The sequence below is a fragment of the Salmo trutta genome, chromosome 34, assembly GCF_901001165.1.
Source record: "Salmo trutta chromosome 34, fSalTru1.1, whole genome shotgun sequence".
NCBI classification, from domain to species: Eukaryota; Metazoa; Chordata; class Actinopteri; order Salmoniformes; family Salmonidae; genus Salmo; species Salmo trutta.
In genome coordinates this window covers 11,443,871-11,459,511 of record NC_042990.1, presented here as the reverse complement: position 1 = coordinate 11,459,511, position 15,641 = coordinate 11,443,871, and the positions used below count along the sequence as shown (strand labels likewise).

General features: G+C 40.7%; 2 protein-coding genes across 4 annotated transcripts in view; both read right to left on the bottom strand.

The window, feature by feature from the left end:
• Positions 1-1,387: 1,387 nt before the first annotated feature.
• On the bottom strand, positions 1,388-9,609 carry LOC115173587 (secretagogin-like). The gene is made up of 11 exons (XM_029731825.1): positions 9,276-9,609; positions 9,002-9,072; positions 8,587-8,679; positions 7,926-8,015; positions 7,716-7,772; positions 5,909-5,986; positions 3,830-3,885; positions 3,683-3,728; positions 3,469-3,528; positions 2,349-2,417; positions 1,388-2,047 (listed from the first exon to the last, which is right to left on the bottom strand). Exons 1-11 carry the CDS (start codon positions 9,343-9,345, stop codon positions 1,919-1,921), a joined length of 819 nt encoding a protein of 272 aa, XP_029587685.1. The 5' UTR covers positions 9,346-9,609; the 3' UTR covers positions 1,388-1,918.
• A 2,031-nt stretch (positions 9,610-11,640) lies between these two features.
• carmil1 (capping protein regulator and myosin 1 linker 1) overlaps positions 11,641-15,641 on the bottom strand; it is a 35,923-nt gene continuing 31,922 nt past the window's right edge. For 2 of the 3 annotated variants that reach the window (XM_029731818.1, XM_029731820.1), the window contains 6 exons: positions 13,977-14,367; positions 13,517-13,559; positions 13,047-13,214; positions 12,761-12,898; positions 12,276-12,428; positions 11,641-11,942 (listed from right to left, as the gene is read on the bottom strand). In XM_029731818.1, coding sequence (XP_029587678.1) covers positions 11,752-11,942; positions 12,276-12,428; positions 12,761-12,898; positions 13,047-13,214; positions 13,517-13,559; positions 13,977-14,367 — 1,084 coding nt within the window. In that variant the 3' untranslated portion in view covers positions 11,641-11,751. The remainder of the gene's footprint in view (positions 11,943-12,275; positions 12,429-12,760; positions 12,899-13,046; positions 13,215-13,516; positions 13,560-13,976; positions 14,368-15,641) is intronic. The other variant, XM_029731819.1, reaches the window with a different exon arrangement.

Genomic DNA, 15,641 nt, shown 5'->3' with positions numbered 1-15,641 from the left:
CTGTATGGGGGAAATCACCTGTAATGTCAACGGGGGAGAGAGAATGGACTGACTGAGGCTGAAGGGCGCAATGGGGAGGACGGGCTCATTGTAATGGCTAGAATGGAATGAATAGAACAGTATCAAGCGCATGCAAATTAAAGTTGTGTGTTCATTTTCCTAGTGTGGAAAAACAATTATGAACACAACTTTTGGCTGTACAGTATGTGTTTGCTCCATTCCATTGATTACATTCCACCCATTCCAATCTATTAAAATCGTGTCTAGCAACATGGTGGAAGATCCATCCAAGGAATGGGTTGTGACATGATATTTTCAGGTTTACATCTTCGGTCGCACATGCCAAACCGCTATGGGTCACCTTAAGAACAGGGCATAACCACAATGTGATTAACCAGGAGGTAATGAATGAATACATCTCAAATATCTGAACTGGATTTTGTTTCTAAATTGATGGCCTCTTCTCTAACAATGGCAAGGCCAGGTAACTGACTAGTTAAATAGCAGTCTATGTACCTTGATTTATATATTTTAGGAGAAAGTATCTCTATCACCAATATCTATTTGTTGACATTTTTCTTTTAAAGTGCTTCGAAAGCCGCAACTTCACTCAGGACAAGCCCTGATTTAAGAGAAGAGACAAAATACATGTATTGTTGAGGACCATGACTAATGTACTCCTACTGAATTAAGAGTGAAAAAATACATACTGTGGCTGGGAATTTTAGAGGGCACAGCAAGTTTCAAAGAGGGCACAGCAAGTGGCACAATAATTATTCTCTTGACCGCAGTCCTCTGTAATTGTCCTGCTGGTGAGCGGCTGTTAAGTTAGAGACACTTCACTTGCCGTAATCAGGCAGGCATCTGGTGGGGCTTTTAGCAATGACATCAGCCTACAACTAGACACAAATAACAGTGCACTATGGTTTCACAGAATAACACAGTGCCCAATGAACTCATGAAAAGCTTTTAAAGCCATACTGGGTCTACTTACTACCGACCATGTTTGCTTTGTATCTCTCTTTCGTGGGTGGTTTGAGTTGCTGTTCAATCAGTTTCCATAGCATTTTGTGTGTTGTGCTTTTGAAATGCTCTGGTTACCAAGCATTAAAGCAATGAAACACTGTGAAAATCCATTATTGCATGAAAGGACTGAGCTCATGGAGAATGGAAGCCCGGGCATCATCATGGCTGCGGGTCAATATTTCCTTTGTGCCCAAGGCTCACAGCATTGTCTGCTCTGATACAATGGGTACACACCAGGCATGTACTACTAATTCAGTTATTGTAATAAAAAGAGTTAGTTCATTAACAGAGCTGTATGTGCTTACGGTTGCAGACTGTTCTTACAGAATGGGAAACATGCAGATGCCCAGGGACACAGAGATTGTGGTTCATATCATACACTGTATTGCATTACATATTGTCTACCAATACCATTCAAACTAGGAGGTGAAATGTCAAACCATAATGACAGTTATTTTCATCATATTTTTTGCACATCAAAAACAACACAGTTCTGAAAAGTAAATGCAGCCATCATGGTAATAAAGTCAACATATATCCCACAAATATCCCGATACAACTTCCGTCGCAAAACACTTACATCACCACTACATTTCTGCAAGTTATAGGCATATGCAACGTGCATGGATCACACACACACAACACTCTCAAAGCTAATCATAATTGTCATCAAAACAGATACAGTCAAACAAAATGAATGATCACAAAACGAATTCCCCAATGGGTCTACTCTATGCAACAACTTCCTTTCAACCAACCGTCATGCAATGCTCTTGGGCTGTCCAAAAGGTACGAGCTATGGCATTGCGGCGTGCTATCAGTGAGTTAGCGGTTAGCCTGTGGTGCTAACTAGGGTAATGAAAATGTCTGTCATTCTTCCTGTGGAGTACTATTAAAGGGAGTATTTCAGGCCGAGGCACAGGGCCAGTTCATTCTTCTGGATCTTTCCATCACCGTTCATGTCACAGTGACCCAGGAGCAGTTTGCGGAACTTGTCCAGGTCCGTTCCACTAATGGTAGGCTATGTTGGGTATAAAGAAAGCATATTCAAACCATCAGTTCAAGACCAATCACAGTTCAAACCCGTCACAGTCTAATACAGTTGGACCTACTGTTAACTTGACTCAATTCTCTTTGCTTCACCCATATAAATATAAAGTTACAAGGTGTCCGAAGTGGGATCTGAACCAACGCCTCAATTCAGAGACCATAAGTTACAATAATGCAGAATCAATATAACAGCATCAGATATCTTAGTTAATACGTTTATATAACATAACTACATTTGTAGAATAGGGTATAGCAAAACTTTTTTTTTTTACTTTGACCAGTTCCATCATGTCTTTGACAAAGCCGTCCACCTCCGGACCCTCCAAAGCACCCGTCCTACTCTGTAAACAACAACATAATGGCTGACTTCAGTAAAAGCAATGAAAACTACCACCTGGTGTGCCTTGGGAGATTATAAAGAGGACAGCATATAAATTCTGTTTAGAATTCAGATTTTTTTTACAATGGCACAATGTACTACATCACACATCCACAATCACGAAGCACAGAGGAGCATGGCACCACAACAGGACCACCACCACAAGTACTGTGAATACATCTTAGTACTGATCCAGTGGTGTAGCCAGGAATTCGCTGGTGGGTGGACCTGCAGAAATGTATAGCTAATGTCATGCCATTCTACACATTTTGCCATGAGGCTGAGATTTTTTTTTTGCTGTTTTAAAAGTAATTTCCTGCAATTATACACATTTTGCCATGGGGCAGAGAGGAAAAGTTGCCATTTTATAGCTCATCTCATGCTATTCTACATATTTTGCCAAAAGGCTGAGAGAAAATCTATCATGTGTTGACTGTGATAAATGCACTAGATGAGCTGTCTTGTTTGCCAAATGAACAAATGAAACAGGCAGTGCCATGGTGCATGTATCCACACAAGCATAGTGACATATTATGCCTCAATGCAGTAATATTCATGGCTTATTGGGGGTGTGGCTTTCAGTTAGTTCTTTTTGGCAACCCCTCCCGTGAGCGTGAATGTCATTCCAGGTCATCTATTCTGTTATATTTAAATCAAATCTGACTAACCCAGTGCACTGCTTGCTATGAATTCTATCTGATGGTGTTTGCATGTTTAGGTAGAAAGATAAGATTTAAAAAAAAATGTTGTTCAATCTGAGTGGGTGGGCACCCAGGCCCACCCGTGCCTATGCCCCTGTACTGATCCACTTTCAATCCAGCTGTGTATTCTATCTCATTTCTACTGATATTATATTTTATAATTAAGGCCAATGAAGCATCAGTAAAATCACAACAAGTCATTATAAGCAGCATTGTAATTTCATGAAATATGCTTATCACAATAAACCGTACAATTCTAATTGAAGTTGAAGGCAATTATGTTGTGGCTAAACGTACTGGATAATGACTTACCACATCATAGTGAGCAAATATCTTCTCAAAATCCCTCTTCCGGTCCTCTTGACTGCAAGCCTGAAACAGAGTGGTACCACAACACCCACAATTTAGTTCCTCTAATTCAAGCCAATGAGGACTGCAGTAACTAATTGAAGATGGAGTGTGAATTGACAACATCTTATCTGACTGAAAGTTATCAGTGAAATTCATCAAACATTTTTATACTTACATTCATGTCAAACTTCAGCAAGAAGTTCTCTTTTAGAGCCAGGATTCTGGGAGAAGGAAAACAGTTAGGCTCTGTGACTCAAACAATTAGAAACACAGTAAGAGCCACCTAGCAATGTGGGGAATACAATTGCTTGATAATTAGTACCTGGCTAGGTCATTCAAATCCAGCCTGCCATCGTTGTTTTTGTCAAACACCTCCATCTGTTGGGAAAATAAACAGAATAAAGCATCAGAATCATTAGAAATTTTGCCAAAGCACATACACATTAGAATCAGAATTACCTTTCTTCGCCAAGTACATTTACACATACTCAGAATTTTACTTGGTGATCATTTTACTTGGTGACCTGTCATGTGTAACACTGTATAACAGTACTGAAGATAATCTACCGTAAATTCCGGAATATAAGCCGCAACTTGTTTCCCACGCTTTGAACCTCGCGGCTTAAACAATGACGCGGCTTATATATGGATTTTTCACGCTTTAAAAAAAAAATTCTACAAAAAAACATTCTGTGACGTGCTCATTTTTTTGGCGGCATGAAGCTTTCATTAGACCAACGAAAATGCCGAACGGGTTAAGGTCAAACAACTTTTTTGTTTACTGTTTAGATTAAATCGAGCGCTCTCAAACTTCCCATCATTCTGATTACGGTAGTCATTTTGTCACCCTCATCGTGGCAAAGACATGGAGAAATGCTTATGATGCAGCTTTCAAGTTGAAGGCGATTGATCTGGCTGTTGGAAAAGGAAATAGAGCTTCTGCATGGGAGCTTGGTCTTAATGAGTCGATGATAAGACGTTGGAAACAGCAGCGTGAGGAATTGACTCAGTGCAAAAAGACAACTAAAGCTTACTGCAAATTTTTTATTTTTTGTTACAAGCCGTGTTTCGTTAAAGCCTATTTATTTTTGTTACAAGCCGTGTTTCGTTAAAGCCTATTTATTTTTGTTACAAGCCGTGTTTCGTTAAAGCCTATTTATTTTTGTTACAAGCCGTGTTTCGTTAAAGCCTATTTATTTTTGTTACAAGCCGTGTTTCGTTAAAGCCTGTGTAAAGTTCATTTGTTTCAATGTACCGGTAGGCACCTGCGGCTTATAGACATGTGCGGCTTATTTATGTTCAAAATAATATTTTGTTTTAAATTCAGTGGGTGCGGCTTATATTCAGGTGCGCTTAATAGTCCGGAAATTACGGTAAATCAAATGATTCCAGTGTATTTCCCATGTTGTACACACCAAACTCAACAGGACATTGACATATAAAAGAGCTCATAGACACACACAAACGTTCTCTCAGTCTCAGGTAATGAATTAATGGTCCACAATTAATGACAATGGTTAGACAGTGAAAATCACATCACTTTATCTGAATATCTTTAAAGAGCTGATCACCCTCCATCACAGTCTAGTACCATCCAATTACTAATACTATTGAGGGGATTCATAGGCAAGACAGTTACAGCCAATGACATACTTCAATGAGAAATAACTAATTTGGTGCACTCCTTATCTACACTGAATGGCATAGTAGCATTACAATATACCCTGAGTGTACAAAATATTACGAACACCTTGCTAATATTGAGTTGCATCCCCTTTTGCCCTCAGAACAGCCTCAATTCGTTGGGGCATGGACTCTACAAGACTGCGGAAAGCTGGCCCATGTTGATTCCACTGCTTCACACAGTTGCATCAAGTTGGCTAGATGTCCTTTGGGTGGTGGACCATTCTTGATACACACAGGAAACCACTGAGCGTGAAAAACACAGCAGCGTTGCAGTTCTTGACACAAACCGGTTCACCTGGCAGCTACTGCCATACCCTGTTCAAAGGCACTTAAATATTTTGCCTTGCCCATTCACCCTTTAAATGGTACACATACACAACGTCTCAAACTGTCTCAAGGCATAAAAATCCTTCTTTAACCTGTCTCCTCCCCTTTCTCTACACCGATTGAAGTGGATTTAACAGGTGACATCAATAAGGGATCATTGCTTTCAGCTGCATTCACCCGGTCAGTCTATGTTCCTAATGTTTTGTGCACTCAGTGTATAGCTCTCTGCCAATCATCCTTTTAGAGAAAATAAACTTAAATTACAAATCAGTTTTACATCCAAATTGAATTGCCCATTGAACAAGGTAGCATATACTCATTTGAGAGACAACAGTTCAAGAGTCCTCAGATGGAGGCACAGAGTGAAGGAGCTGGGGCTTGTTGTTACCATGGTGTTGGTGTACTCCTCCAGTTTGTTGGGGGATATGGTCTTTTTGTGCTGGAGGAACAGGTCCTGCAGGAAACCCTGTTAGGAGGACACAGAGGAAGACAGCCGATGAGATGACCTGGGCCCATATTATCAAGCGTCTCGGAGTAGGAGTGCTGATCTAGGATAGGTATAGTATCCTGATCTAGGATAGGTGTATTATCCTGATCTAGGATAGGTATAGTATCCTGATCTAGGATAGGTGTATTATCCTGATCTAGGATAGGTATATTATCCTGATCTAGGATAGGTATATTATCCTGATCTTGGATAGGTATATTATCCTGATCTAGGATCCATTCATTATAATCTAAATGACAAAACCGATCCTGGATACTGTAAGTAGTCCTACTACTCTGAGACGCTTGATAAACATGGCTTTGGTCTCGAGTGAAAAATGGTGGTTTCTCAACGTGACGTCCCCCGGTCAAATAAAGGATAAATAGATACAAAATAAAAAAGTCAGAAGTTGCGAATCCGTAGGTAACCGCCCCGTCCTGCCCTCGTCCTGCCCCCGTCCTGCCCCCGTCCCGCCCCCTGGAACCCTTGTCCCCAGAGCTGAAGATCTGAATTACATTCTGCTCAAGTGTTTCTTTACCTCTACTTCACATACAAATGTAGCATACCTGTGTTTAATTTAAATCAAAACCCATGTTTGGCTAGTGTCTTACACTGTTGAGTTTTGGCCACATGAAAGAAAAATGTGACGGTTCACACAAATCTCATAAGAAATTAGGTGTTTTTTTTACTTACAGTAACGTTATACTATGCTATTATATTCAGTTCTGTTATGTAGAATACTTTCATTAAACAGTATGTAGAATACTGTCATTACATGATTTTGCAGACATTGATTCAGCTTTGATTTAACTTTATTAAACGAGCAGAGTGGAGACTATGCGTAAAGTAGAGAATCCTGCAATGGTAGAAGCTTGTTTAGCTGTCGGGAAGAGGGGTCCAGAGAAGTCGGATCCGCAGCCACTCGGAATAAAAAAAGGGGAGAAATGTGTGCCATAACACTTGTCTGTTATTCTGAATCAAAATGTTCACAAATAGTATAATGTACTGCATGTGCATCCTGTCCATTTACTCTTCAGTAAATGTACTGTGGATTATAAACCATCAAGTGTTTGGAAATTCTACGAAAAGTACTTGTGCCTTGCCTTGTGGGGTTGGTGCAATATTTGGGGAGAGCTCTTCTACGATATGCTACTCCAAATATCGCGATATGCTACTCCAAATATCGCAATATCCAATATAATGGTTTCGCGTCGATAATTGCTAGATTATTCCAGACTGCAATATTTGTGCTTATTTACGATATTATAGTCACATTCTAATTAAATAACCTTAGTGTGGCAAACAATAAGACATAGTTCATTCATTTAGACTTTATTTTCACCATATTGATATAAACTAACTGATAAAACTGCACTGTTTTGATTAGAAAAGTTAAAATAGATTATAGTCTTGCACATCACAATATATTGTCAATGTCAAATATCACGATATTCGATTGAATCATATATTGGCCCAACCCTATTGCCTTGTCCACATAAGAGGACAGGGGGCATCCTGAAAGACCCTTAAAGCAACACGTGTCAACATAGGCCTAGAGCAACTGTGTAAACATGAACAACTCTGGCCACTCATTGATGTTTACTTAGAAAGTGGACAACAACTAGCTAAGACAATGTCTCTGAGAGGGCCATGGCAGTGGTCTCACTGAACGCATGGACATTAGTAGAAGGGCATTCTTCATCTGTACCTTGAGTTCTATAGCTGATATGTATCCACTGCTGTCAGTGTCATAGTTTCTCCAGATCTGTGGGGGGTGTGAGAGGCAGATTTAGTTTTGATGAAAGTGTTCTAGAGAATACAGGACACAGTACCCAACCAATAATAGGATTGTATTTTTTGTGCATTTATGTTGAAAGTTTTTGGACCGCAACATTTCATATGTGATCTTTGACCTTACCCTCATGAACTCCACACTGTTGTCCAATGGCGTCTCTCTGTGGAACAGTAGTAGGAAGTTCTCCTCCTCCGGTAGCATCATGGTGGCCAACTGGAACGTTTTGTTCAATCAAATAAGTTATCAACATTCACAGGCAGACATTATTCGGTCACTGATGGGAAATGTTTTGTCGAACTAAATCTTGTGTATTTTCTTCCCTACAAATTGATAGAATTAAGGTGGTACGTGTCCATTCAGCTTCAACAGGCATTTACTCCTCTGTCAACATAACATTTGAGGAAATACAGTCTATGGACAAAGACAACTAAACGTGAAAGATGAAATGAGATGCAATTCAATTACATTTTTGACATAAACTCATTCTAATTCATTGCATGTTGTTAGATGAAGCAAGGCAATAACATGATGCAAATGACAGAGCAATTATATCGTTTCAAGGCTGCTTCACACACAGAAGGTGTTGTTAGGGCATTTTGATTACAATCCAATTACCACTTGTTGTTTGATCAGTTTCTCTCTCTCTCTCTCTCTCTCGCTCGTTCTCTCTCTCTGACACAAACACACCTGCAGGGTTCTAAGTATACTTAATACTAAATGCACTATATAGACAAATAAAGGAGGAAGGAGGTAGTTAGGTTTGAGGAAATACAAGTAAACACACCTCTTGGATTTGCAGGCGACCATCAGCTGTGGTGTCATAAACTGACATGAACCTTTCTTTCATTCTTCTAACTTTGTCATTCGTTATTTCATCCTTTAGGAACAACACAGTGCCTTTTAAACATGTCCGTTACACTTATTTGTGTATTTCATTCAGTGTTACCTGTGCAAAATCCCTTTCGGGAATTCATTCCGTTTCAATGAAAGACAAAATGTGACTAATGATTGGATTCCGAGAGGTTATCTAATTTTGACACCGGTTGAATGCCGTCCACAAAGCTCAGCAAAGTAGGTCTGATTAGAATATTCTAGGATGTTACTAGCCTAAGCCTACTGTAGTATTTTTTTGGGGGGGGATCTGAAGGTACACATTATGCATTAGCCATGACAAGGTAAAGGAACAGTAGCCTACTTACACTCATCCCGAGTTTTTTCATCAAGTGTCTGAAAAAGTTGTCCAACTCCTTTCCTTCAATATAACCATTATCTAAAAACAAATAAATGCATAACATAAAATGAAATAAAAAAATGGACATATTGTTTTATCTTCAAGACATGGTGCAAAGTTCTGGATTTCGATGAAATCAGTCTGAATTTCGATGAAAGCATTGCCTGATAAACTAACACAGATTAATATGAATAGTAATCAAAAGGCAACATAGTTATAACTATTCAAGAGTAAGATCTTACTGTCAACATCGAAATGTTGCCATATGTGTAGGAAGCCTGCAGCATCCAGGTTGTCAAAAGCGCTGTCCATGGTAATGCGTGCCCAATACACCAGCGTGAATCCAAAATGTTAGTTGTGAAAAGATAGAGTTTTATCCGTATGTATAAGTCTATTTCTCGCAGAGACTGATGAGGTTTCTAGACGTTTATTGATGATGTTTCCTTCCCTGTAGTTCAGTTTAAACTCCACCAAACGCAAACGAGTGAGACCAACTTGACTACAATGCTCAAGGAGGTGTGCAACAGTGAAGGCTTCTCAGAGGAAGGGGAGGACCATCCTCCTCAGTGAATTTCATAACAAATAAAAATAGATAAACATTTAAAAAGTTATCATTTTTAGATAAAACTATACAAAATATAAAATGTGGTGAGTGGGCGATGCAAAGAGAGAGAAAGACAATAGTTGAACAGTTTTAAACAAATTAATAACTTTAAAAAATGAAATAGGAGCGAGAGAGAGAGAGGGAAAGAGAGACAAAGGGCGACCTACAGTATATTTCCTCATTTTTTAAAAACTTTCACTTACTTAGCTAGCAAATGCAGCTAGCTAGTTTACCCTGCTCAAACACCCGGGTCAAATAGAGGGATTCTATGTTAGGAGCTGGCTATGACTATCCAACACTGGAACTCTTCCAAGTCAAGGTAAGCTTTTAGTTTTACTAATTTATTGCCACCGGGGCCTGCAGGTGTAGACGCTAAACTGCTTGCTGTCTGTACACTGTACTGCATGATTGTAGATGGTTTACTAACTAAACTAACTAGTTCTATTAGCTATGATGTTACTTTAGTTAATATGGTGACAATGGTGTAGGCTGTGTGTAGCGGTTATGATATGGTTTGGATTGGAAAGGTTTTTTCACCTGGTCACATACAGCTGATGGGTTTTGCATTGAAGTCCACAATCGAAGGGAAAAGGTGAGAGGAGGAGAGCGCGTAGATATGAGAAGGAATACAACAAGCTGTTTGTATGTGGCTTGGAAAGTGAACTGTTTGTGTGTGATCACGGGTGTATTCATTCCGCCAATTCTGTTGAAAAAGTTTCTTAAGCGGAAGTAAATGGAACAAAACGGGGATAACATACCTGGATTTGCCCAATAGAAACTCTGGTTTGCAACTGTTGGACTAATGATTACACCCTAGATCAGGCAAGAGTGTGCAAGGCGGTATTGAATGTGTCACTGTCTATCCATGTGTCACGGTCTGTCACCTCAAATATTTCTATCGACCTGTGTGCACCTACATTGTAAACTTTCATCCATAGGCTAGGTTGTAGCAAACTCATTATAGGGAAAATTTGAGAATCATGTAGTAGCCCAAATCTATAAATGTTTATCGGAGTAGTAGTTACAATCCGGTACATAGCACAAAACCATCCTTGCTTCAGATCGACAGAGACTTAAGGTTAGCTAGTTTGCTAGTACAAAGGCCAGGGGGAGGGTATAAAAAAAAGTAATATAATAATGTAAAATGCTAAGGTAGCTAGCTAGGTAGCATTTCGTTTTTGGGGGGGGTAATTACAGGCGAATATATTGATAAAATGTTATCTTGACCGAGAGAGATTTGCACGGTTAACAAAACGTCACGCAAGGGTAAGCCTACGCAAAACACAGACCTTTTATGAAGTAGGTCCATATGAAGGCAAAATAGATCATACATGGCAGTATACCAGTAGAAATATTTTTTATTGTTACAAATATACAAATACAGGATTATTGACAATTGATGTTACACGTAAAGGATTTTGTTACAATGCATTGTAAAAAAAAAAAGAAAAATGAGTTTGTGTATTTTCAGCATAAATCAATTTAGCCAATAAACCTAAATACTGGAAACCATCACCAAGCCCGTCAATAAATGTATTTCATATAAATCATGATATAGCAAAGTTATTATGCCTGTCATTAATAAGGTTTACTTGATCAATTTGCCCATGGTACAATGTAAATCCCATACATATTTTTCAACACATCCATATATCTCTTTCAGTGTGTTAATAGATATTGACAAATATACATTACATGTGTAACAGTGTAGGTTCCGTCCCTCTCTTCGCCCCAACCCTGGGCTCGAACCATCGCGCCACAAAAGCCGTGGCCCTTGCAACGCAAGGGGAAACCCTACTTCAAGTCTCAGAGCGAGTGACGTCACTGATTGAAATGCTATTAGCGCGCACCACTGCTAACTAACTAGCCATTTCACATCGGTTACACATGCATATTAGACATAGGAACACAACACTGCTTATTGGTTGATTGAATAAGCCAATCAACGGTCTTTGTTAAGAATAAGATATTGGCAAGGTTTTGTCCATAAGCTTTTTTTGTTCTTTGCTATTTGTCTGCATTACGATTCTCCACAATTCTCACGAAGTGTGCACTTGGACACTCCATGGAACACTTTGAGGAAAGTATGGAGAAACTAGATGTATCTTTTCTCTCTACACTGGGACGATGTCATTGATGGTGTCCTCTTCCTCCTCCTCCTCTTCCTCCTCCATGTTGTCAGGCATAAGGTCCTGTCTTTGGTCCGTGTCAGGGGGAGGAGGGAAGTCTTCCTCCGTGTTGTTGTCTTTATCAAACACCCCAGGGCTTTGGCAGTGGGCAGCGTCCACCATGGACGAAGGTCTCTCTGCAAGGACAGTGACGCAAGACAGCGGCGTGTGAGCTGATATGGTACTAAACAATGAGGAAGCTACAACTGGTAGCCTACAACCATAACCACTAGTACTCACACAGTTGTGTGAGTACTAATAAGCCAACAACAAGAGCTCCTGGAGAAACCCCTACAACTACTATTACTGAGAATGCCCAATAGCATTGCATGTTATTCAAAAGGTACTTTGGATCTGCCAAAACTTACATTACTGCCATTAGTTGTTGCTAGATGCAAAACTACACTACAACACCGTACATGTCTTAAGTAAAAAAAAAGATCTGAAGGAGAGAAGGTAATTGGTCTAACCAGATGCAGGGAGGGACTTGGTGCGCTCTCGACCCTCTACTTCCTGTACCCCAGAAGTGGAACTCTTCAGGGAGGACCACTGTCTCCCGCCAATAACAGACCTGTCCATCTCATGGTCTAAGTCAAATGGGCTAGAGTCTCCTGTAAGTTCAACTGACGGAGAGAGAGAGATTACATTACATTTCACATTTTAGTAATTTAGCAGACACTTTTATCAGAGGGACTTACAGTAGTCAGCAGATACATTTTCGAACTGAGAGTGAAAGATGCTTTTATGCTTCAATTTTACCAAACTCACACAGTGACAATTTGTATAGCATACTATGTTCTCAGTTAATTGAAATGAATGCCTTTGTCTTTACGTGAAGCAAAATAGCTTTGATTATTCCTCTACTCTCAATATCAACATTTTGGATTGTCGTGAGCTGTACCTAAGACAGTTCTTCTGGGTGGAGGATACATGGGTAATAGATACATAAACCTACCATTAATGGGGCTAGTCTCCCCCTCCCTCTCACAGTCTGACGGCGCCCTCTTCAGGCGAGGGGCGGCCAGTGGTCCTTTTGGGAATACGTTTCCAAGGGGGGAGTCAGGGGTGTCATCTGAGGGTGAAAAATCCACAACTAAGGAGTGGTTACAGACAACAGGACAAATTAAGACAAAAATCACAATAAACAAAGTAATCTTCTTCTTGATCTATTTTTGCATCTGATGGCTTTAGTTCCCATATCCATATCACTATCAGTAAAGTATACTTATTCATATGCCTACCTGGGCTGTGGCTGCTGCTGGTGCGAGGGCTCAGAGGTCCCAAGGTGTGTGGTCCCAGGTGGGGCTTGGTGCCCGGGGGTGCTGGGGGTCTGGGTGTAACACTGGTGGGCTTAGACCTGGGCGATATCGACGACAAGTCTATCGACGATGTTTGACTCTCTGGCTTTCCTACAGAAAGAGAGACATAACAAAGAAGACCCATGTCGGACACTTCTTAGAAACAGAATGCACAGCAAACGTGTGGATGGTTCATTGAGCTTTTACAAGGGACTGTCTAAACAAAGTGTTACCTAGCACTAATGTAATTCAACATTTTGTTAATTTTATTGTACATGGCAGCTGGCAAGATGAATGGCGAGACAGATGTTGTGGCATAATTGAGTTGAGCCATCTTTGTGTACATAAAGATTAAATATCACAAAATGGAATAAAACATTAATTATCTGATTGGGATATAGAGACCAACTCACCTTGTTTACCATCTGCCTTGTCTGAAGAGGAAGATGAGTCAGACTGTAAAAAGAACAAACATCTTTTCAGTATGGACAATGTCTTCAGTTTGTCCTAAACCTGCTTTTATAGGCACCATTGTGTTTTCCGCTGCATGGCTCTACGAGAGCACTCGTGCATGACCGTATTCAACAGTCTGAACCATGCAGAGACATGGATTTTCTTTACAGAGCCACTATAGGGCAACACCTTCACACAGTTATCCACTCACAATGATCTATAGCCTTCCAAATGATTGGAAGATCGAAGGTTTAAGACAGCAAATAAAGTGCACATGCATCTTTAAAATAAACTTTTTCAGAGGAGGTTGTGTGTTACTCTGTAAGAAAGTAATTATTCAGTAGTTCAGTGATGCTAAGGTGTTCTACTGGCTCATAGATTTAGCAGTCAAAAGCAGCAAAAACTGGTCAGTTTACCCACCTTATGGGCGGCCATTTTCTCATGCATTTTTCTCATCTCCGCCAGGAAGTCCATGCCCATTACGGGGACCCCAAAGTGCCAGCCACCGTGAGGACCCCCCTTACTGTCACTCTCCGAGTGCTGTTCAGCAGTGGGTTCATGGGTTGGTGGCTTTTCTGAGCGGTCAGGGGAGATTTCTGAATGGTCCCGCAACGGAGCCTTGGGGGACAAGGGCTCCTCTGTCACAGTGCTGACGGTCGCAGAAGCCGGGGTGGTGATGGCGGCTGTTCCATGGCTCTTCTCAGACTTGGAGGTGCGAGACTTGATGAGGTTAAAGAAGCCGCTTTTCCGGGATTCCCGTTTCTTCTCCGAACCCTCCTGGATGTTGGAGGAGCCCCTCAGGGTGGGTCGTCTGGAAATGTTAGAGAATGATTTTGAGGTACAGTACAGACTCACAACTTCTATAATTAACAACTTCTAAATACGTAAATAAAGGTACACGTAACTGCCAAAATAAAGGGAACACTTGAGTAAATTAGGGATACAAAGTATATTAAAAGCAGATGCTTCCATACAGGTGTGGTCCCTGAGTTAATTAAGCAATTATTATCCCATCATGCTTAGGGCCCAATTGCCCATTATTTTGGCTACCATGGCTAGAAGAGCTCCCAGTGACTTTGAAAGAGGGGTCTCAAAGGAGCATAGGGAATTTAAAGGGTGTCTGTATGTGTGTGTGTCTGAGTCACCAGATTTCAACCCAATTAAACACTTATGGGAGATTCTGGAGCGGTGCCTGAGACCGGGTTTTGCACCACCATCAACAAAACACCAACTTAGGGAATTTCTCGTAAGAATGGTGTCGCCTCCCTCCAATAGAGTTACAAACCTATGATCAAGATTATTCTAATCAAAACTGTCACATCTTGTGTTTCACCGAGACGTGGTTGGACAACATAGAGCTAGTGGGATTTTCCATGCCACGGCAGAACAGAGACGCTACCTCTGGTAAGACGAGGGGTGGGGGTGTGTGTCTTTTTGTCAATAACAGCTGGTGTGCGATGTCTAATATTAAAGAAGTCTCGAGGTATTGCTCGCCTGAGGTAGAGTACCTTATGATAAGCTGTAGACCACACTATCTACCAAGAGAGTTCTCATCTGTATTATTCATAGCCGTCTATTTACCACCACAAAACGAAGCTGGCACTAAGACCGCTCTCAAGCAACTCTATAAGGCCATAAGCAAAGAAGAAAATGCTCACCCAGAAGCGGCGCTCCTAGTGGCCGGGGACTTTAATGCAGGCAAACTTAAATCAGTTTTACCAAATTTTTACCAGCATGTCAAAACAAATCCTAGACCACCTTTACTCCACACACAGAGATGCATACAAAGCTCTCCCCCGCCCTCCATTTGGCGAATCTGACCATAATTATATCCTCCTGATTCCTGCTTACAAGCAAAAACTAAAGCAGGAAGTACCAGTGACTCGCTCAATACGGAAGTGGTCAGATGATGCGGATGCTACACTACAGGACTGTTTTGCTAGCACAGACTGGAATATGTTCTGGGATTCATCCAATGGCATTGATGAATACACCACCTCAGTCATCGGCTTCATCAATAAGTGCATTAATGACGTCGTCCCCAGAGTGACTGTACGTACATATCCCAACCAGAAGCCATGGATT